Source organism: Corticium candelabrum, chromosome 11, assembly GCF_963422355.1.
Source record: "Corticium candelabrum chromosome 11, ooCorCand1.1, whole genome shotgun sequence".
Taxonomy (NCBI): domain Eukaryota; kingdom Metazoa; phylum Porifera; class Homoscleromorpha; order Homosclerophorida; family Plakinidae; genus Corticium; species Corticium candelabrum.
This window is the reverse complement of record NC_085095.1, coordinates 5,284,426-5,307,401: the sequence shown is the minus strand read 5'-3', so window position 1 is coordinate 5,307,401 and position 22,976 is coordinate 5,284,426. Positions and strand designations below refer to the sequence as shown.

The 22,976-nt window shown below is 40.8% G+C and overlaps 3 protein-coding genes across 3 annotated transcripts; 1 reads left to right on the top strand and 2 right to left on the bottom strand.

The window, feature by feature from the left end:
• Nucleotides 1–1,696: 1,696 nt before the first annotated feature.
• On the top strand, nucleotides 1,697–7,831 carry LOC134187068 (uncharacterized). The gene is made up of 25 exons (XM_062655185.1): nucleotides 1,697–1,783; nucleotides 1,848–1,949; nucleotides 2,009–2,067; nucleotides 2,126–2,209; nucleotides 3,206–3,230; nucleotides 3,291–3,402; nucleotides 3,461–3,562; nucleotides 3,626–3,681; nucleotides 3,741–3,840; nucleotides 3,899–3,957; nucleotides 4,019–4,141; nucleotides 4,209–4,299; nucleotides 4,360–4,450; nucleotides 4,510–4,554; nucleotides 4,614–4,704; nucleotides 4,769–4,851; nucleotides 4,908–4,980; nucleotides 5,052–5,077; nucleotides 5,146–5,440; nucleotides 5,505–5,621; nucleotides 5,685–5,792; nucleotides 5,849–6,193; nucleotides 7,002–7,284; nucleotides 7,346–7,418; nucleotides 7,486–7,831. Exons 2-25 carry the CDS (start codon nucleotides 1,859–1,861, stop codon nucleotides 7,681–7,683), a joined length of 2,730 nt encoding a protein of 909 aa, XP_062511169.1. The 5' UTR covers nucleotides 1,697–1,783; nucleotides 1,848–1,858; the 3' UTR covers nucleotides 7,684–7,831.
• A 970-nt stretch (nucleotides 7,832–8,801) lies between these two features.
• Nucleotides 8,802–16,925, bottom strand: LOC134186606 (small ribosomal subunit protein uS9m-like). The gene is made up of 14 exons (XM_062654603.1): nucleotides 16,854–16,925; nucleotides 16,727–16,798; nucleotides 16,595–16,667; nucleotides 15,907–16,010; nucleotides 15,606–15,668; nucleotides 15,426–15,542; nucleotides 14,908–15,366; nucleotides 14,721–14,846; nucleotides 10,309–10,339; nucleotides 10,141–10,246; nucleotides 9,993–10,078; nucleotides 9,123–9,203; nucleotides 8,987–9,065; nucleotides 8,802–8,927 (listed from the first exon to the last, which is right to left on the bottom strand). The coding sequence occupies exons 1-14, from the start codon at nucleotides 16,917–16,919 to the stop codon at nucleotides 8,915–8,917; spliced, it is 1,476 nt and encodes a 491-aa protein (XP_062510587.1). The 5' UTR covers nucleotides 16,920–16,925; the 3' UTR covers nucleotides 8,802–8,914.
• A 352-nt stretch (nucleotides 16,926–17,277) lies between these two features.
• Nucleotides 17,278–22,896, bottom strand: LOC134186562 (trans-1,2-dihydrobenzene-1,2-diol dehydrogenase-like). Its single transcript, XM_062654550.1, has 4 exons — nucleotides 22,653–22,896; nucleotides 22,418–22,587; nucleotides 17,812–18,184; nucleotides 17,278–17,721 (listed from the first exon to the last, which is right to left on the bottom strand). The coding sequence occupies exons 1-4, from the start codon at nucleotides 22,846–22,848 to the stop codon at nucleotides 17,453–17,455; spliced, it is 1,008 nt and encodes a 335-aa protein (XP_062510534.1). The 5' UTR covers nucleotides 22,849–22,896; the 3' UTR covers nucleotides 17,278–17,452.
• Nucleotides 22,897–22,976: the final 80 nt, after the last annotated feature.

Here is a 22,976-nt window from a genome sequence, read left to right as displayed (position 1 = left end):
AAGGTTTGATTTGCACAATCAAAAGTAGGGTATTCCCCTCTGATAGCGAAAAACTTTTAGTTTCCTTTTTCTCGTGAAATGGTAGGAGTAATTTGTTCCACTTTTCATACGGCATTTCCTATAAACAAGCGTTTCTGACCTCTCTTTTGCTTCAGTAACAAACAAGAGTAAGATGCGGCGCTGGTCTAAAATCCGAGGCTCTCCGTGCGCGCAAGAGGGCCTGGGTACGAGGCTAGGTATGTCTACAGTATGAACCTAGACCAGCCATGTAGTAGCGCCAATTACAAAATCGGCTTAGACCAGCGCCGCACCGTATTCTTGTTTGTTACTGAAGCAAAAGAGAGGTCAGGAACGCTTGTTTATAGGAAATGCCGTATGAAAAGTGGAACAAACTAGTCCTACCATCTCACGCGAAAAGAAAAACTAAATTTTTTAGATATCCACTATCAGAGGGGAATACCCTACTTTTGATTGTGCACGTCGAACCTTTTTTACTCTAGATTGCGTAGCAAGCCAGTAAGATACTGCTACATAGGGAAATTTTGTTCCCTAGATGTTCAAACCGTACTGTCTCTACGCTGCAGAGAGTGATGAGAAATTGGATAGAAATACGTAGAAACATGTCTTAAAAGTTGATTTTAGCACTAGACATCGAGATTCTATGCTGAAAATCTTTACAGAGTGTCTAAATTTGCTAGGAAAATGACGATCTATCGTGTTTCTGGCATTCGAAACTAGAGTGCGTGACTTCACTCGACTCTGACGACTACCACGGCTACGTACGAAACACGACGATACTGCCCATACGATTGTTTGGAAGATGACATGTTAGGCTACTGCAACAAATAGATTCGGTTTGTGTCTGTGCTTTGGTAGCTCTACACGAGAGGCCATCCGAAACTAGTGGTATTTGTCCGGGTCTAGAGTAAGGCGTAGACATTTAGTCGAGTCTCGCTCTCGCTAGAACGAGCCAAATCCATTGATTGTCACAGATCAAGAATAGTTACCTACCGTCTCTACGTTGCGCTATATTTCATACCTAGACAATTGCGTTGGACCAAGATCTCGCGTACGCGTCCGAATCTAGACGGTATCCGAAACCAGATACGGACTCTAGCTGTTGGAGGTGATGGTCTCTAATTTGTGATTCACACGCAGTCTGTTGCTGTTCTAAATCCTTGACTGAAAAGCCTCTCCCTGTCTAAGCCCCTGAGTTTCTCTAATTAATTAATACAGCAGCTCAGCTGCTAGCTTGATACTAGCTTACTACAAAGCAATTTGATTCTTAACCTCATGTGAAACTGCGATGACAAGTACACGCTAGGTCTTGATCTCTTGTGGAGCGAGAGTTCACGGTTACGTGTAATGTGCTTGCCCTTTTTCGCTTCTACTGTAGCAGCACTAAAAAGGAGTGTACACCCAAGGAAGCGGAGTGGTGCGACGCGGTACACCCTCGAGGCGGCTCGTTGTTAGAGGAATGATAACGTTCACACTTCTCGTAATTATGGCGGCTTTCTTTGAATCGCTCGAATCACCTGTTTCCGGCGGTAACAAGTCGACAAGGCGCTGACATAATGAGACAGATTGACTCTAGGAAGTGGTTGTGACAAAATTTTCCCGCAGTGGTCGTGCGGGGTTCCTGGTAAGCCGCAGGATTTCACATCTCGACATCCGATCAGTTCTTCGGCTGTTTTATCAATTTAGCGTTGGTCCCTCACGGTAGGAACCGGTGTAGATACAATCTTGTCGTCGTTTCGCAGTTGCAGTGCACACCAACGAAAAGGTGTTGTTGAGCTAGTCGTTTTGTATTATAAACAAGGCTAATTGTAACGGTCAACCGGTGGCAGGTTAACTAACCATGCAGCTGCTGCTTCTTGCAATACTATTTGTACTCGTGTCAACCTCTGAAGGAAAGACCTGCAACGGCAACGGTTACAGGACAGACTGCGGTACGTAACACCGGAATCTCAGACAGCACTGGAGAGCATTTGTGTTTGTATCTTCTTAGGACACTACGGCATACAGCAATATGATTGTGAGCAATTGGACTGTTGCTGGAGTCCAAAGGTTGTGACTGACCGGCAACTTGCTTGTGCGAAGTTGTTCTAATCAATGCGTGTTACAGGACCATATACCGTGGTGTTTTCATCAGAATCCTGACACCGTGTATCGCGTAAAAACCTTGATTAAAACTGGACTAGGATACGAGGTATATTAATTAAACGCAAGTGAACATGTGTCACCACACACACACACACACACACACACACACACACACACACACACACACACACACACACACACACACACACACACACACACACACACACACACAACGGGCATATGTTGACCTACTAGCAGTAATTTGAATTAAACACTAGGGCCATGTACCCGCGTCCTTCTGCCTACATGTGTATCTTGCAGCCACAGTCATTTTACCTGCTAGAGTAGTGTCAAACCGAACGTATGTAACAAAACTGTTTTGTGTAAAACGGGCCTGTCTCACGCAGACACAACAGATTCTGTTACGGGTCGTTTGAAGGAAGGCTAGAGTCGGTACACACGCACAGCGGAAGACACGCAATAGACAAAAGATATAGGCGTATAACTCGCGCCACTAACTTTAACACCACTGTACAACAACTACTTCTAATATACTAGTCAGTAGAATGTATACGTGAGCGGCACCGGCATTCAGGCCTTTGGCTTCAGTCAATGTAAGTACCTCCTCTTTTTCCCAAACGTTATGATAATTTGAGTAACCCGCAAATAGTCGCTTGTTGACACGTGACAGATTCTTTGTTCAGAATGTTTGAGTTGGTAATAGAGAAATGCTTTAGTTATATAGAGCGTAACCCTAGCCAACATAAATCCATTGATGCGCTACTTTACTACACTTGAACTTCCTTTTAGATGTAGTACCAAATGCTGCTAGTTGGGTAAAACAAGAGAGGGGCATCATAAAGTACTAATAGAGAACTACCATAACATTGAATGTCTACTCTTAAATGTACAAGAATTGAACCAGATTGGTAGAATAATTAATTACATGAAACAATTAAATTGAAAGTTGACCGATATCACACACCAAGACATCAAAATTATAGTTCGAAATCACCCCAAAATATTTTGAAGCCACAAAACTAGAAATAGTAGGGTATGCCATGTCTACAACATGTATAACACTTTGTGTATATGTTTTCAGTTGACACTGGAAATGACTGATACCCGTAAGTGGATGGACTAGAGTACAGTACAGATTATCACCCAACTAACCCTGTTCTCACTAGAAATTCCCTCTGCACTCCCTCTCCTTGATGTGAGCATTACATTTGAGACAGAAGACCGACTTCATGTAAAGATTTCTGACCCTGAAAACAAACGATGGCAAGTCCCTAAAGAGTAAGGCTATCACATCATTGTAAGTCAAATACATGCTGCAACATGCTATCCTAAACAGGGTAAGTCCATACCCTGATCCTCCATCTGAAGCTCCCACCAACACTCAGTATGAAGTAACTATCGCAGACGAGGGAGAAGAATTCTGGTTTGCCGTTGAGAGGTCGGTATTCTTCATTGCCACAATTCATCAAATTGCTGATTAGAATAATGTCAATAATCTTAGGACAGTCAATGGCGAGAGCCTTTTCAACTCAAGCGCTAGCAGCGGAGTAGAATTCTGTATGGTCTATGTGCATCTTGGATCCTGCCTTAACACAAAGAATTATTTATTTTGTTAGTGACATATCACGATCAGTACTTGGAGATTGGTACCGACCTACCATCAAACCCTACCATCTATGGTCTGGGTGAGCATGTTAGTTCACTTCGACTGCGAACGTAAGATCACAAGACATCAGTTTGCAGCAAACAATAAACAGACATTTTGTAATTCCAGAGGGCAGACCTACACCTTGTGGAACTTTGATGCACCTAACCCAGTCGACGTCAATCTATGTAACATTCTAAATCAGCAACATGTTATAAACTTGTTTGCATCACTTGTAATAATTTCCAGATAGCTCTCATCCTTTCTATCTTGATCTTCGAGACGGTTTGGCTCACGGTGTTTATCTTCGCAACAGCAATGGTATGGACGTGACACTGAACGAGCAATCGCTCTCATACAAAGTCATCGGAGGTGCATCATTCTTTCAGTAAACTTATACAAGTAACCTGCAATTATTGATTTCAATAAATCATGACAGGAATTCTGGATTTTTATTTCTTTCTGGGACCTGAACCTGAGACTGTCATACAACAATATCACGATGTCATAGGCCGCCCTCACCTTCCACCGTGAGACATCTAATCTCTGTTAGCAGTTGCATAATGATAACCAAGCGATGCAACTACTAGATATTGGGCACTTGGTTTTCACCAAAGTCGATATGGTTACCCCAACATCCAAGCATTAAAGGATGTTGTTGCTGATTACCATGAGCACAAGGTAACTCACATTCATAATATGACAAAATGTCATTGTGTGTCACAGGTTTGTCAATCTAGTTGCCACTGGATACCATATGGAGTGATATCGACTATATGGATGAGGTTAATCGATTATACAATCTATTATCGAGTGTGTACATAAATCGAGTCACGGGCTTTAGTACAAAGACTTCACGGTCGATCCAACAAACTACCCTGAAGGCGAATTGAAGGCATTCGTTGATCAGTTACACACCGACGGTCAACAATATGGTATTCTGATATCAAATAGATAATTCCACCATATCGGTAGCTACAAAATGATGAACACATGTAGTTGTCGTCATTGATCCTGGCATTAAAAACGAGGAATCGTACAAACCGTATGATGATGGAGTGAAGGCCGGAGTTTTTATCAAGGTAAGCAATCAAATCACATGGAGCATTCGACAAGCTCAGCTGTCTGATGCATTTAGGACAAGGATGACAAATTCTTTGTCGGCAAAGTGTGGCCAGGTCACACTGTGTTTCCCGATTTCTTCCATCCAGGTGTAGTACAAACCACTGCCATACTCTGTATGCTTCCAGTCATCGTCACGATATGTTTCTATTACTTTCAGATGCCGATCAGTACTGGCATGATCAGGTGACATACACCCAACACGAACTTTACAAACACAATCCATGGAATCTAAAATTCTGTTTCCATTTCAGATTGCCAGTTTCTTAGATATTGTCCCCGTCGATGGCCTGTGGATTAACATGAACGAAATAAGCAACTTTTGCGACGGTGAGTGCTCAGGTGGTGGCAAGAAATTCAACACGACTGATGACAAAAGGATTGAAGAATTTGTATACAAAGATGAGAAGGACGTGGGGTTTAACCCGAACAGTCCTCCGTTTGCTATAAATAACAAGGGCTCACGTGCACCTCTCAATGTAAAAACACTAGATATGGATGCTCTGCACTACGATGGAGTTCTTGAGTATAACGTGCACAATCTCTACGGTACAGTCGCATATCGTCGATACACAACACCGGCATCCAACTATTTCCCTTGTTTGGATTGTAGGACTGATGGAAAGCATTTCAACCAAACTTGCCTTGGGAAAGCTCTCCAACAAAAGGCCATTCGTACTCACTCGTTCATCATTCCCAGGTTCTGGGAAATATGCTGCCAAGTGGACTGGTAAAACGGTGTAAACAATTTCCAGTCAACAAAATCACGCAATCAACATATTTTGTATCATAGGAAATAACCACGCCACTTATGACGATCTCTACTACAGCATTTCTGGAATGTTAAGCCTCCAGATGTTTGGTTTGCCTCTGTCTGGATCAGACATCTGTGGATATTTCGGTTGCTGATCTACATGTACATGTGTTCACCGGATGCTGTTTCATGCTCTGTTGTAGGAGACTCAAATGCCGAGTTGTGCGCTCGATGGATGCAGCTTGGTGCATTCTACCCATTCTCTCGTAATCATAATAACAAAGGAGCTACAAGTCAAGAACCTTATGCATTTGATGAGCAAGTGACTGATATCAGCCGCCACGTTTTAAATGCTCGATATAGTTTGCTGCCCTATTACTATACTCTATTCCACTATGCCAGTCGGCCCATTTCTTCTACAAACTCGCCAGCGGCAACGGTCACTCGACCACTTTTCTTCGAATTCCCTGATGATCCCAACACATATGACATTGACAGGCAATTTATGGTTGGTAATGGGCTACTCATCAGCCCAGTGCTAACAGAAGGCAAGTGCTTAGAATTAACTAACAATAATAATAAATATCAATGCACTCAACTAGTGCATTATTACTCATGATTTTGATTATTCATGGTGTACATTCTCGAGCCCGTGATACTGTCAATTTTTTTGGTAATAAAGCTACAGAAGCACCACAGCAGTGAGAACAGGTAAACTTGACTTGTTGAAGCAGTAACTGCAATCGTTCAATCGTGTGGACACTCAGACTGACACTATCGTCAAGTGTTGTGTCATGTTAGTCATGATAATTTCAAAGCATCCAATATCAAGGTTTTCTGTGGTGGACGTGAATATTTTTCAGCCATTGTGTCTCTTTACCACTTGTGACATCACAAGAAATAGCAAACAACTCATACTGATTTGAGTACAACGCCTCACTTTATAAATGTGATGTCAGTAAACAATGTTTAGCTAACTAATTAAGAGTTTGAACAATGTACCCAGTGTCTTGTCTATTATTATTTCATTAACACTAAGAATTGTGAATAACCTTCATTGACTGACCAAATCAATAACCAACTTTTCAGTTCCATTCATTCTCTTACTCTCAACAACTTACGTTTAGTAGTGTTGATAAACATACAACAGAGTATGGCTGCACAGCAACACTACCACGACAGCTTATCAAGCACATAGTACCTTCGCGTGGTTTCATTTTAAATTGAATATAAAATTTTATGTGATCAAGTTGTTTAATTTGTTCAAAATTTGATATTAACTTGGAATGGGTGAGTTTTAGAGTTGTGCCCTACTTAGTGACAATGACGTCGGTTTACAGTTTTTCTTGTTGCTAGGTGCTGTGACGGTGTCTGCTTACTTTCCAGAGGGCCGTTGGTATGACTTCTTTACCAACAAAAGGGAAACTAAGTTTGGCGGTGAAATGCGGACATTGCAAGCACCACTGGAGAAGATTCCGGTTCACGTTCGGGGAGGAGTCATCATCCCCATGCAACAACCATCTCTCACAACATCAGAAGCTCGTAAAACTCCTTACCAGCTGTTGGTAGCACTCGATCCTTGTGGTGTAGCACAAGGCTCACTCTACTTGGATGATGGCATTTCTGTAGATGTTTCCAGGTCTCTTCAGTCTGCTGATAACATGATTTAGTATTCAAATAACTGTTGTGTTACAATACAGCTATTCCCTTATTACATACGATGCAAGTTCAAATGAAGGTCAAACGAGTTTGACATCCAAAGTGGAAGGCACTGTAAGACTGATTGCTACGTTGCAGTGCTGCACTATAGTGCCACACTGAATATGTTTGATGTACACAGTATGCTGATGGGCCTGATATTCCACCACTCGACACAATTGTTGTCCTTGGTGTGGCAACTGAGCCAAGCTCTGTTACAATAAATGAAAAAGATGTGGACGCTTCTCAAATTCAATACGATTCTGACAGCAGCTCATTCACATTGTCCAAGCTTCAACTGCCCATGAAGGACAAGTTCACCATCATATGGAGTGAATAAATGATGGACAAGTTGTTGTCATTACCTATCATAACTGTTTGCTTGTTGTGTAACACTGGCATCAGTCTTTCACTGAGATTGTGTAGCAATTGCTGTATTGTTCACTTAAGTGTGTGGTAATGAGTGATGATGATCTATGTTGCATTGATGTATGTTATACATTAACGTGCCGCCGCTACATTTGCCAAGATGTTCTCCTGACTTTTCTCTCTGCAATGGCAATGGTTTAAATTAAAAGATAGAAATTAAAGACGTAATACCGGTTCTTGATACATAATTAATTTGCTCGTACACAAGCACCGATAACAAGTCCCTCTATGATAGATCTCTTTATCACTTCATCTCATATGTTGTTCCAAGTGTAGAGGCGGATCCAGGATTTAGCAAAGGAGGGAGTGCAGAAATGACAAAGTATTTATAACGTCACAAGTTAATAATATTAGTGACGTTCCTGAAGAAAAGACTGCAGAACAACTGCAACTGATCTGCATGATGGAAGAGTTTTGCGTCTTGTCAGCAAAGTGCTGTAGTCAGGAAACACAAGTGAATGCATAGACAATGCACTACCAATGTCTTTTAATAAATCATATCTACAAAAAAACTTTACTTATCTTCAAGCGGGTTAAGTTAAGAAACAGAACAGACTCCGTACACTTCCAGAAATTGCATACCTCTGTAGTGTGCATTACGCACTACACAAGTACAGCACACTATAGCAAAAGAAAAAAGACTGCCAAATGGGGGCGCTCCATCCGGATCCACCACTGAAGTGTGCACACCCATTAACGATTCTGAATCTACTCTTGTCCTTCTAAACCACCAAGAAGAAAGAATCCAAAAACATGAGTAGAATGAGGCCAAAGGTTCCTCTCAAATAATCGCTGTTCATTACAGTAAATGAGTTCGGTAGCACCCATCACCCCTTACCATCACCACTACCATTTCTTAAGGCAAAGCAAACATAAGGCTGGACTGCCACAAAGACAGTCATATTGTCTAATGTTTGTATTACCATTCTAATGTCAAGCTACTTCCCATTAATTGAGGGTTAGCAAAGCTGTCTAAGAGCTCTGTAGCCTGTAACCATGTGCGATTAAAAGACAACACAAACATTAACCCAATGGGTTTTAATTAGATTAGATTATTTTATTAATATCAAAGACAAGTCTGTTTATGCTAATAAATACAGCATGTACACTACCTTAATGCAGTAGCTATAGTACTTCACTAGCTATCGTTTCACCCTACAAAACAAAACCATAACCTTACAATGGTTGTTCAAGAGACAAATACTGTGACTAACCATTGAAACTTCTTCCTTGCCTTCTTTTGGCCCGGCTTCTTCCTCTCTACCATTCGAGGATCTCGAGTCAAAAGACCAGCTATAAACTAACACATTAACACTACAACAGATGATTAATATCCAATTCATGAATGACCTCCTTCAAGAAGTGGACCATAAGTGTCTGAGAAACAAGTAAGTGCTTTACTAATACCATGCCGAATGGCACCAGCTTGACCTAGAGAAAACAAATATAACTACTTTCAAGTTGCTATTTAAAGGGGTCATCCATTTTTCTCAGCATTGTCATGAGTGTACAAAGCGTATGCTTTTCCCACCCCTTACCCCTTCATAAAAGCATACAATAAGCTGTTGCTAGCCTGCTACAGTACAATTTCATATATTAAACAGCATCGTGAAAGAGCTTCTATAAGCAACCCAACATATGCCTAATTGCTCCTTTCTCACCTTTAGTGCATTGAACTGCATTGAAAGTACGATGTTGTCCTGCATTTCTTGGTCCTTTCCTACTTATCAACAGCACGTTCAAATACTTCTTTCTTTTCTCCACACTACCACATTTCCAGAGAGTTTGTGCTTTCCTAACAGCGTCTTGGCGACCAAGACGTTTAGAGTTGCAAACAGGACCGCGTTCAAAAAGTATTAATTGATTTAATTAATACTGTTAAAATGTTTAAAAATTAACAGTTCGATTCACTTTCATAGAGTTTCTCATGAATAAATGAGAACAGGCCCCCTGCATGCACATCTACAAACATTTTGCAAAAGCGTATGGCAAGTGCCATCCCCTTCTCCTAGCGTATGCTTTGAATGCCCGTGAAAATGCCGAAAAAAGGACAACCCCTAAAATGCTTAAAGCATGTCCAATTAGGTTCTTCCAACTTATTCATTTGTCCCATATAACGGAAAAGCATTCAATTGAGTCATTCTAGACTCTTAACCTCCCGTATCTAGTAGCTCTGCAGCAAAAAGGAAGAACCCAATCACAATGTGCCTGTGAAACTACCTGTAGTGCCACCACCCGACACAGAACATGTGACATCAAAGTTGCCAATGGTATCAGTGACAAGAAATGGATACATGACTTGTTGCCTGTTTGAATGAAATAATTTACTAAATAATTAATACATTTGTTGAGCTCATACTTAGTTTACCTGTCATCCATTTTTGTGAAATAATTGAACAATAGACATCGGTTGACTTTCACAACTCCACTTCCTTGTCTCAGCCAAACTTGAGCGACTGAACACTTCCTGTGCCCTGCCAAAACGACAACCGAAAGTCTTGTAGACAGCATAATCTCTTAATCAGTCTAGAATAACCTGTTGAGTACGCTCGTCCACTTGCATCCAGCTAAAACAAAAGTAATCATGACAAGCATTTATAGCAGTTACACACAAGGTTTAATTAAAAGTTATAAACACCACCGTCAATAGTGTGTTTAGTGCTAATACTTGAAAGTCTTTTAGATAAATTTCAGTCAATAGGAATTGTACACAGAGCCAAGTCAACATGTTTGCAAATATTAGGAATCAATGTATAATTACGTAGATGTATGTCTAGTGTAATGGAGTTTTCTACAATGAACTTGCAGTAATGGCAATAGGGACATCCCTCGTCTTCATCAGTTGATTGATTTGGGTTCTTACATGACACTAATACTACAACAAGTGTTCATTGTGGAGTTCAAGCAATTAGCTTGCCTTCAATTATCATCTTATCATCCTTCCACGTCTTTGAAAACAACTGTCAATTACAACTGTTACTGTCTAGAAGACATGGAACCCAATTTTTCCATTCACATTCATTAAATAGCACAGCAGATTTAGTTACATGTTGACGTATGCATGTGCAAAATTATCTCAGCTAATACCAATAACAAGTGCAAGTCCATAAACACTAATAATCTATCTAGTCATGCACTTAATTAAAAGCTGCCCTTGAATAGAGACTAAAGCTAAGGAAACACGTTAGTAACATAGGATGCCCCTGAGTAGAGGTCGCATCTGGAATGACAGTTTAGAAGAAATAAGACCAAACTAGAATATTACAGCTGCAAGCAGCAGCTGTGCTCTGTGCTTGCCTGCCCAATTAGTAACAAATCCACAAAACCGCTACATACTCGTACAAACATGCATAGAAAGTTGAACACCTATCAACAATAGAGAACACACTCAAATATAGGCTGCTTTAATTAAGCCACAGCTGTAGACTGCTGTTAATAATAGAGACCACAGCCTCTATTTGAAGAATAGTCTATCTGGAGAAATGCATAGCCTAGCATTATGCTACAGCTCATAGTCTATGATCCAACTGCAGAATTGTGACATGTCGTTGCACCCCTCGTCCGACTTTTACACTCAAACTCCCCTTATCCGGACGCCCCATATCTGGGCACGTCCGTCTACCGGGCACCCCCGTATTGCACAATTGCATCACGTGTATTGCGCGTGGTCCACGTGCACGAGGTCAAGGCAAAGGTCGTGTAATCAAAAGTCCAGTACTAGTCCAGTTTCTTGTCGACAGATAGCCATACTTAGGTGCTAGTTTCATATTTACAGCTTGTAAGACGTACCTGAAGATGTCTGAGACTAAACCAACGCAGACGCCTGCCCCGCAGAAGCGAAAGAGGTCTGTGATGACGCTCGAGACAAAGGTCAGTGTACAGTGTACATGTACATCTATTATGTACGTATGTGCATTCACTTACATGTAGGGATGCAAAATTGAATGTTAATCATACAGGTGTACATATTGAGCAAAATGTGGGGGTGTTCCCAGATGTGGCCGTTTCTGAGTTATGGGCAGTGTCCGGTCCCAAGCTGCCCGGATAAGGGGAGTTTGAGTGTATCTCTCAGTACATTAGGGTTCTAAAATGTCTAACACTAAAAGAAAATTTCATCAAGATCAAGTCACCATCGCTGCTTCTACACGACATCAGTATCACTTATTCACAGTCTGCCTGTTTGTTATAACCTATAGCTCTTGGAAGCACATAGAAGTGTCAGTGCACTGGAAACATTGCCATAACAGGAGCAGTGCCCAGAGTGCAGTTACTGCTGCAAGAACATAAAATGAATTCCATTAGCACTTCTGGAGCCATCAACTGATCTGACCATTGCATAGCTGATAATGTCGGATCTCCAGAAACGAATTTCCATCCATGACCAACAGGAGACAGAATTTTGGGACAACGCTTTCAGACTGTCGCTTGGTTATTTGCGCGACGGATATATCTATATGAAGTCACAGAGAATCACGACATGGAGGCAACTGATTGATACGACTGTTGTTTGCGCAGAACATTTGATATCGAATGCTGTCGTGCAACCTATAGGCTCACCTTACAAAGCACAAACTTTTTTCCCATACGCCAAAAAGGTTTTCATCATATGTTTCTCCTAACATAATGAACATTCAATTGCCATGTAACCAAAGTATGCATTTGGGTTTTCCTGTAAATCCTGTTTTTACCGTGACCTGCAAATGAACTGGTGGAATCACATCCAAGAAATGCATACAAACTGACGAGAGCTTGGGAAACTGGGCCTACAGTGTGAGACATTGTGAACAAATCGATAAAATGAACTCACTGTTTTGTTCCTGTTCGAAATTTATATTATTGTACAAGAAAATTGTGGTGTAAGAGATCACCCTGTAATGGCGACACCTGTGTCAGGTACAGGAATCAGGACACTAGTGGTGTGCAACGTGTTTGCGGCATGCCTTGCATGAAGCGCCAATCGAGTGTCTGCTTCTTCTTGTGTAAGACTCTAATTCACAAACATTAACCGACTACTACATACCTCCAGCGTTGCACTTGTCACGTAAAGCTGCATGGCATTTTGAAAAGCTTGATGCAAACAAGACATAACACTATCTGTACTATTTTGGAGGTACTCCTAGTGACATCAGTTCTAATATAACCTAAAATACTGAGTGCACTTCCATTACTATCCATCTGACGCTACAGCTGTACTCTTCCAGTCTATCCAGTTACATAAATGACCTCATTTATGCTGATTGAGTGCATGCGTTTTCAATCGTAAATTTAGACATGACGCTACTACGTATACATCCAGTCCGTAAATGCTTCCATTACATCATTTTAATAACCTATTTGTTCTGTGGTTGCATCTGACGTTCCCATGTACTTCTACTAAAGTACGTTTTCATTACATCAGTGTTGTGGAACGTACGTCTACCAGACTAGTGATTTCGTATATCAGGCTGACGTCACTTCACGTTCCTAATCGAACTTACTAATTATATATCACATTTTGTTACACAAACAACTGTCTATCATGCAATGAAAACAGAAAAGAATCGCTACTACCGCGCAACATAGACTCGGAGTAAGGATCCTTACGTGTTGGAACTTACCAGTTTAGTAATCAGGATGATGTCGCTTCACGTTTCTAATGGAACTTACTACATAGATATTACAGTTTGTTACGCGAACAACTGTCTATCACGCGGTGAACACTAAAAAGAATCGCTTACTGTAGTACCGCACAACACAGCCACGAGGTACGGATCCTAAGTGTGCAATTGAAAAGTCTTCAAAATCTCTAACTTGGGACAAAAATTCTAAAGGCAACATTCGTATTTCACTTCAATATGACTCTAACAACATTTTAAAGCAAAAATTTAAACCGGACAAGGGTTGCAACAATAGTCACATTTTAGAGCGCTTCAGGTTTGGATCATAGACTATTAGTGTTATTCTACATCTACATTTGTAGAAATTTGAAGTAGCTTGCTAGGCAATAAGAATTTTGACTATTGAAATACAGTCAGATGTCAGTTATCTGAACACCAGTTACCCAAATGCATCAGTTAACCGAACGCGGAGTGCCTTGAATGCCCACTAGAAGTACGCACTGTAAACCTCACAGTAAACTGCACTGTAACTGTTATGCGCATGCGTATGCGCAACAAGGTGTAATGTCAAGTCAGTAACATTATATGGTAAACTACTGTCTCATTATTACCATATAAAGGTGCAATCAAGTCTGGGGGTTTATGCAACTGTTGTTCAGTATACCCTGAAAAAAAAATTGTGGGGTAGAAAAACTGTGCGATAACAAAGTTGCGCGATTTCAGGCGACATCACTATTAGTAAGGAATAAATTTGTGCGATAACAAGTCCTCTCCATCTACCTCTCTGTTGGCAACTGCTATTTCTTTGGTGGATAGACTGCCAGTAGCAGATATGGCACAACACTTACAAAGCAAAGACGAGTTGACTCGTCGTGTGGCTGGCGATAGCGTTTCCTGTGTGATCATGAGCCAGTGCACGTTAGGCATGAGGCTTATGTTGTACTGAACACGTGAAAGGAAAAATTATGTGTGGAATTTAATTGTGCAATGAGATGTGATTGCACAAAATCGCACAAATTTTTCCACCACACAATTATCTTATTTCAGGGTACAGTACATGTATTCGGTTTCAACGAGTGTGCATGGGCAACCTTGAAGGCCCAGGGACACCTGTTAGAGCACCATAACAGTTAACGTCAGTTATCCAAAATATTCAGTTATGGACAAGGTTGAGTCGGGTCCCAAAGTCTTCGGACAACTGACAGCCGACTGTAGCATAAAAAAACCACAGTTGGTTAATAATGTTTCAGTTAATAGAGTAAGCCACTGTCTGTAGCAACTGTGTTATCCAAAATAATTCCTAAGCTTCTGTGTCCAATTGCCATACCATTTCCACCACAGAATATCTCACCTTAAGCTCTTTTCCATAATGTACATTAGGCACAACGTCCTTGCGGAATCCCATCAGAAAGTCTTTTGTAGCGGCCAAATAAGGCATGTCTAACATACCTTGTAGTCTTCCAATAATCACCTCATACTGAACACACGACCATATTTGTCACATTCATGTTAGCAAACGAAAATATAATTGTTGCTACCTGACTATCACTCAACTCTGTGGCCAGTTTCAGTGACATCTCATCCTTCTTTAGCCAACGAGATGACACATCCTGTTGATTAATAGCAGACCCAAGAGTCGCAAACTGACCCTCCTCGTGTCTCGTCAAATCAGCAGCTGCACTATTTTCATCAGCAGCTGCACTATTTTCATCAGCAGCTGCACTATTTTCATCAGCAGCTGGGCTATTTTCATCAGCAGCTGCACTATTTTCATCAGCAGCTGCACTATTTTCATCAGCAGCTGCACTATTTTCATCAGCAGCTGCACTATTTTCATCAGCGGCTGCACTATTTTCATCAGCAGCTGCACTATTTTCATCCCCAACAATTTCCTGCCCGCTGTTTGCATCTGTGTGAGACAAATGCATCAAATTGCCTCCACCATGTTTCTGCTCATTCGTCAGCCGTTTGACCTGTTCTTCCTGCTCGTATATCGCCTAATGCAAGCAACTATGTAAATATGTTAGTAGAAATTCAGTTAGATAACAAGAATTACATATAAGGTATCAAAATATTCTTGTGCTCCAGTAAAGAAAGCAGCAGCTTTAGGTTTTCCATCCTCTGTGAAGTCATCTGCTTCAAGCAAGTGGCTGTGATAAATTTCAAAAGGATGCTAAATGAGAACAGTAAGACATGAGGTATGCGTGTGAGATTGATAACAAAATGTAAGTTGCACCTTCATTGTTGGTCTTGCATCTTGTGCAAACAAACTTGTTGGTAATAGATATTTGATAGCTTCCTGTGGAAAATGCAGCAATAGGTCTAGTGTGTATCCAGACATACACATGCACGGATGCATGCACACACATGCACGTACACACACACACACACACACACACACACACACACACACACACACACACACACACACGTACACACACACACACACACACGTACACACACACACACACGTACACACACACACACACACACACACACACACACACACACACACACACACCACATTATAAACCTACCTCTAGATCACGATCTGTAAAAGTGTCAGGATGTCGATTCATCATCTTAGCTACTCGAGCCATGCTTTGATAATGAGTCTTAATCTTTGACTTTAGAAAAGATGCTAATTAGAGAGGCAACAAAAATTAGATGATGGACAGACAAAAAAGATAGACAAATAAACAGACAGACAGACGACGGACAGACAGACAGACAGTCAAACAGACAGACTTGGGTAGTATTTAGTTGCTTTGATTAGATGGTCCAGCAGTTACCGATTATATGTTGCTATAGACAGACACACACAGACAGACACACAGACAGACAGACACACAGACAGACAGACAGACAGACAAATGAACATTTATGACAAAGACATTCCGAGTAGCATTCACTATAGACTAAAAATCAGGTCTTTTGACAGTTTTGAACTATAAAAATTTAGTACAAATGTTATGCAGATGTTGCATTTTAATAAAGCAAACATACAAACACACACACACACACACACACACACACACACACACACACACACACACACATGCGCACACACAGACAGACAGTCTCTCATCTCCATTCAATTGTAGAGAAACACTGCTAAAGTTATAGCAGACAAGATCTATAGCATTCACAGAACGAACTATAAATTGTGGACCCTCTAGAGGACACTTCACAGCTCTACAAACCCGCATTCAGATTATAACATACTCGCAGCTTTCTCTAAATCTGCACTCATTCGCTGCTCCAACGTCACAGAAAGGTTTTGAGAACTAGAAACGTCCTGCAAACACAGAAAACGATGAGGGAAATACACGGCAACAAATAAGACGAACCACACACATCGTTTGTTTTACTTTCACTCGCAACTTGATTTTCGCTGCTCAGAGTTCGTGTCACACGCAGAGTCGTTCGCTTTTTACAAATAGTATAAAGTTAGAGCACTGCTAAAAATGTTATGAGACCTTACAAGAAACGAGCACAAAGGCCCTAATTTTGCCGTTGTAGAGAAATGGACTGCGCGTAGACTAGCCATTGCAAGTTCCCGGATAATACTCAGATGTTATTAAATTATTGAGTTATTATATCTAAAATATTAACTAAAAGAAATATAATGCCAATTGTGTATATTGATTTATGTTAATAATATATGCTAGCTGTTAAACTACTATTATCTTTACTATTATTATAACAACAACTCTGCTAACATGTCAGCAGCATCTTCTCAACATCACACCAAACCGTGTATATATATATAAGCAAGACATGTACTTATGCTAGATAATTAGAACCTTTTCAAATGAGTCAATTGGCAAGAATGTATCTTCCTCGTGACTAACCTAAATTTTTAGTATTTATTAGAAATGCAAGAGAAGAATAATGCAATCAACACATCAAGCATCAACTAAAATTAACGATGAATTGTGGATGAATTCACTAGTCAACAACTAATATGAAGTAAACTCCGCCTACCATTATCACAAAAGCACATGACTTTATTGTAGCTCCAATTGCAAACTACGTACACAAGAGCTAATTGAAGCAGTTCACAGCAAGTCGGATCTGTCCTTACATATCCTGAGGGTATTCAACTCCCACCTGTCGCCGAATCTCATCCATCAATCCCATCACCATTTCTGATTGAGAGAGTGGCATACGATCACTCTCTTTCTTGCCGGCTTGAAGACATCTCCTCACCTCAGCTGCTTCATAAGACAGACCAGCACTGTTTTGATAATTGAAAGGAGTATCAGACTTGGGTAATGGATACTCCAAAACTCCAGAGGGTGTTTCTAGTTTGGTCGGACACCAGAATGGATAGGGAACCTTGATAATTCCTACACAATTCAATGCAACATTATCATAGTCATAATACTCATACTACACTGCCTGCCTCCGTAAGAAACACATGGTTACAAGTAGTCTACCTTTGGTGCCAATGACATATGCATCTCTTGGTGATTCAGCTTCGAAAGATACACACAAGTTGGCTATCTTGCTACTTGGATAAACTAGTGTCATTCCAACTTGCTTATCTACTCCGGTTTCCATTAAATTAGCTGCAGCTACCACCTTGTCTGGTTTCAAGCCAGACAAGACAAATGATGCAAACGAGAGAGGATAAACTCCAAGATCAAGTAAAGCGCCTCCTGCCAGTTCTTTCTTAGTGTATCTATCTGAAGGGTTATCACCCAATTTGATACCAAAGTTTGCTGTCACGAGCTTGATATCGCCAATTGCACCACTTTTAATCTGATTTTCAAGTTCAATCCAAGCAGGAAAGAAACGACTCCACAACGCCTAAAGATAGAACATTCAATAACCACCAGTTCTACACCAGAATTCCCAATATACAAGTACTGAGTACAGACTATTTATTGCACTCATGAAACACAGTATGCTTTGCTTCAATGTTCATATGTACTCTTGAACCATTTCCATTTGTTTTATTCTAATAGTTGCCTTCCCTAAATGTATATTCCATGTCAAATTATCATGGTAATCAGAGAAAATATCACCAACAGTCAATGGACCACAACAGATAGTACATGTCATACATTATTCGTGCACAGTCTCTTGCCTTAAAGCCTCTCTGCCTACCTACTAGTACATACAGCGTTGCTCCAGTACAGGTATTTGGCCAATATGCCGATAACAAATATGTCTGCAATACATAAGCAATAATAAAGATATTTGATCCAATTTTATTAAACATACTTAAATAGCTATATATCTCAAATTATTTGCACCCAAAATAAACAAAACAGTTTCTGTTTGTTCTCTCTGGTCCACGTCTGTTTTTCCTTGTTATTGCATTAATTGTCCGGAACAATCCACCAGCTGTAACAGCTACTTTGGTGAAAATCTATAACTGGTTCAAATAGATAATGATCGATGTCTATTGGGGCAGCAGTAAAAGCGTCCAGAAATAGAGCATATTGCCCAAGACTGAGTTAAGCACTATCATTCCAGTAACAAAGCAGTACACGTATTGTGTGCGTGCATGCATCATTTACATGTATGTCCCACTTCTACACCTCTAGCAGCAATTGCTGATGAGTTACAGTACATGTAACACACAGATGTCTTAGTCTGCTTTTAGTTTCTAGTCTTGATCTTCTCCTCCTTCATGACTTTTCTCATACAAAACGTTTTGATCCTGAGGTCGTGTACACTACAAAGATGTCCACTACGAAGATTCCCCCTCCCCAATTCGTTGTGTTGAAGGTGTTTGTGGTCTGGCCACCAAGTGATATCAACATCTTGCAAGGATTACAACCAGCAAATTAGTTTCCCAGCCACCTTGATCAAATGATCCCATGTGACAGTGTGCAAAATAGTCTTTGACTGACCACCGGACATCATGCCCTGTCAATTTAAACTTTGCAGGACATTAGAAACGTCTGGTCGGACATTCTAATCCTGGCAAATACTACAGATCACTTACAATTCATATATATATATTCTTTTATCAATACATTTTCTCTATGCTACTATAGTTTTCCAACCCCAACACAACACAACTATCCCAAATTAACCCAAAAATATCTTCCCTATTGTCCAATGCTAGTCTCTCTAAAACAATCTCAGAATTATAAAGCCAAAGTTTGATGGACAACTGTTGATGGAGATGTGAGGTGGCTTGGCTAACGGTCAGGTGGTTATGCAGTGCTGATCTCCATGCCATTGATTTCGAAATGTCGAGGCTGTGAGACAACCAAAGACCAAGAGTTTCAACCACAAGGGTTATATACATTATTGCTGGGTCTAATGGACACCTTCTTGGGAGTAAAGATCTTGCAACACCTCCTCGAGAAGTGTAGCAATGACACGCTCAAGTGAATGTGTACACACACTGATCCCACATCTTTTTCCAACATCTGAGTCCATCACACTGGATATACAAGCACAAGGAACAAAGTGGTCTGGGTGGAGGCAACTCCATTCAGATCTATAGTTGAAGGTTACTGTAGTGGATCAATTCATGACAATTATCATGGGTTGCCACAGTAATTCAAGGTTGGTACACGTGTCCATGTATTTGTGTTGCCAAACCAAATCTCTTGGAATACATTGCACAAGCAGGTTGATAAAGGACACTTGCCACCGCACCTAGCTCGAGGATGCCACCGCCCCCTCTCCACTCTTTTAGGTCTCACGCAGCCGGCCTCTCGTCCTTTTGACTACCGTTGGCGTGTCCTACCCAGTGAGTTTTGGAGCGTCGTCTTCGTCCTCATATGCGCCATACCTCTAGACGTGGAAACTGCAATCGTTCCAAGAACATGCACTATGCTACGCTAGTGGCAGTTTTTAGTTCAAGGACTTCGTGCTTTCCTATCAACCTAATCATCTTCAGGTTCCTAGTTATAGCCCCTACAGAAAACATTACACGCAAGTATCTCTCAGTTTCCTATCCTGCCGCGTTCGTGGTGTACGGCCCGTGGCTGTCCGCTGCATTTTTGTTGAGCACCTCGGAGCCCCAACGAGTGTACTTGAGCGTCAACATCTGGGATTTGACAAGATACACGTTCAGCTTTATACAGTACAAGCTCCAATGCCCGGCTTCGCCCGGGGAACAACACATGCCAGGTTCGTCTCCTTTCCACTTCATAGCGCCGCAGTTGACTCACACATTTGTCATAGAGCCAATACAACACGGAAGTGGAGGAGAGACAGGTCGCATTTATAGGTAGAGATTATAGCAGGAAGAATCTAAAAATGCATTTGATGGTATCATAGGTGATGCTGGCCATGAATGATTGCAGTGAATAAAAATGTCGCGTATACACTTGTAATCGTATAGCACTCCTCTTGCGACGTGTGGCTGTTTGCGTTTGTTTTGTGCGCAAACTGCGGAAACTACGTTTTTCGACATGACACTGGGATGTGCGAGAATGTGGGTTGCTGATACGGAATTCCACACCTGCCGCTACGCCACCGAACAAAATGTCCGGCGAAATCACGAATGACCAGACAAATGCTTCATTCGGTCGGTAAATGTCCGATGTCCGGCCGTTATTTCACACACTGTATGGGAGACTTCATTTACTTTTCAGTTTCCATACACACAATCACACGTAGCCACTGCACTACAGACTAACTGCATATGCACAATTTATCGCCTGTAACCGATAGCCAATCTGATTATTGGTGCAATCCTACTACCTAACCTCTGTTTGGACTTTCTAAAATCGCAAATTATCATAACTTCTATATACTTGTTCGCTTTGCTTTGTAGTGATCTTGGTATCATTTCATAGCAGAAAGGTCAGGATTCGTCAAAAATGAGGTAAATTCTGTAAATACAACCCACATGCAAGAATAAATTCTGCATATCAACAGCCATTAGTGTAAATTAATAGACTTTGGTTGATACAACCAATACAACCAATTGCATTCATAATGTGTATTATAACTGAATTTCAATGTGCCATCTGCATTTGAGTTTCTGCGGAAGAAAAGCACTACTGTCTGTAATTCAACTAAAGCTATTGTGGTTACAACCACTCACAAATCGGGTACGTTATCACAAACTTAGTTTCCACTGGTTCATAAAAAACAGAATCAGATCACTGATACAGGTGTATGTCTCGTTCAGTGAAAATCTTCTAGTAGCTGTTCCCAAAAAAACAAACAAGAAAATCAAATAACACTACAGATCACCTTTCTGTGCCCAAGACACAGTGGCATACATAGCTACGAGGGGACTTATTAGGGGCACGCGCTCCCCAAATTTCAGCATTGACTTTCATTGTTAGCTTTATAAAGTGAAACATCTTGTGAGCTTTTATTTCTTGTAACTTAAAATGTAATAGTTTCAGACTATCTACAAGAAATTTTTACACAATAACTACTGTATTTATACCTACAAAGGCAGCCAAAAAATCATTAAAACATAATGACTGAGGCTTCTGCAGTTAGCATAGATCTAGTCAAAGCTAATTGTGCATAAAAGATTAAATAAATTACTGGACACTCATAACAATGAGAGTTTCAGGCAGAGCAGAAACATTATTTATGATCCTAGCAAATTTAACCATTGCATTAGACTTGTCAGAAGGAATAGATCTAGATGATGCAGTTGCATGTGACTCTTTTGCAGAGGTAGAAATAATAGGAAAGTTATATGTTAGAGAAAGCTTCCAATGACAAATAGCAGGTTGACCTCTTCATTAATTAATTAATTGCATAAGTAATAAAGCCAAAATGTTTGGTTCACAACAGATTTTGCAACTATATAAAAAACGGCACCATTATACTTGTGCCCACTACATAGGCGTAGGAACCAGTGGGGTCATGCCCCAATCAGCAATATTATATAATGGGTCATTGTGAAAACGAGCTACAAGTGGAAAAAACGAGAAGCTCCCCCCTAACTTGGATGCCATTCCTAGCTCTCTCCATTAGTCCTCGAACCCTAGCTGGCTACGCCACTGCAGGACACTGACTGAAAGAAAAGTTATTGGGCGAAAGAGCGCGAGACCCTCCCATTTAGTTAAACACATACATAGTGCTAACTAAATGGTAACAAACCTCCATGAGAAATACATTCTTTTCTCTTGCAAGACTAGTAAGTTGACGAGCTTCTTTCAAGTTCACTGCAAGCGGTTTCTCACACAAGATGGACTTGCCCCATTTCATCATCAAACTTGCCACATCAACATGTGTAGTGTGAACCGTACCAACATACACAACGTCGATATCTCATTACAAAAACATAAGAAAACTGTATAAGTATTATTACAGCAAATCAATTACATTTTCTAACCTGGATCCTTCGCTAGATCTTCGTAGCTACCGTAGGCTTTCGATATGGAGTGCCTAGATGCAAAGTCTCGAGCGCGATCACTAGAGCGAGCGGCTACAGCTGCAATTGTATGTTCTGCAGAAGGCAGCGTGCGTACGGCAGTGACAAAGTCGTGAGCGATGAGTCCAGCTGCACATATACCCCATCGAGTCGCCATGATGCAAATACACTGTGAACACTCGTGCTCTACTTTCGCAACTTAATTACACGTATCCCCACCTTCTAATTCCCGGATTAAAATTCCACAAACAGCAAAACACTGGATTCGCACGTTGCCTGATAAAT

What these genes read in the sequence shown, in the direction of transcription:
- LOC134186562 (XM_062654550.1), bottom strand. Translation starts at nt 22,848, where the DNA reads ATGGCGACTCGATGGGGTATATGTGCAGCTGGACTCATCGCTCACGAC. An exon ending in AGATCTAGCGAAGGATCCAG is followed by an intron (nt 22,588 to 22,652) that starts GTTAGAAAATGT and finishes TTTTGTAATGAG; the next exon opens with ATATCGACGTTGTGTATGTT. An exon ending in AGAATGTATTTCTCATGGAG is followed by an intron (nt 18,185 to 22,417) that starts GTTTGTTACCAT and finishes TTCTATCTTTAG; the next exon opens with GCGTTGTGGAGTCGTTTCTT.
- LOC134186606 (XM_062654603.1), bottom strand. Translation starts at nt 16,919, where the DNA reads ATGGCTAGTCTACGCGCAGTCCATTTCTCTACAACGGCAAAATTAGGG. An exon ending in AGATTTAGAGAAAGCTGCGA is followed by an intron (nt 16,011 to 16,594) that starts GTATGTTATAAT and finishes CTCTCTAATTAG; the next exon opens with CATCTTTTCTAAAGTCAAAG. An exon ending in TTACAGATCGTGATCTAGAG is followed by an intron (nt 15,669 to 15,906) that starts GTAGGTTTATAA and finishes CATTTTCCACAG; the next exon opens with GAAGCTATCAAATATCTATT.
- LOC134187068 (XM_062655185.1), top strand. Translation starts at nt 1,859, where the DNA reads ATGCAGCTGCTGCTTCTTGCAATACTATTTGTACTCGTGTCAACCTCT. An exon ending in CACCGACGGTCAACAATATG is followed by an intron (nt 4,705 to 4,768) that starts GTATTCTGATAT and finishes GAACACATGTAG; the next exon opens with TTGTCGTCATTGATCCTGGC. An exon ending in AGACATCTGTGGATATTTCG is followed by an intron (nt 5,793 to 5,848) that starts GTTGCTGATCTA and finishes GCTCTGTTGTAG; the next exon opens with GAGACTCAAATGCCGAGTTG.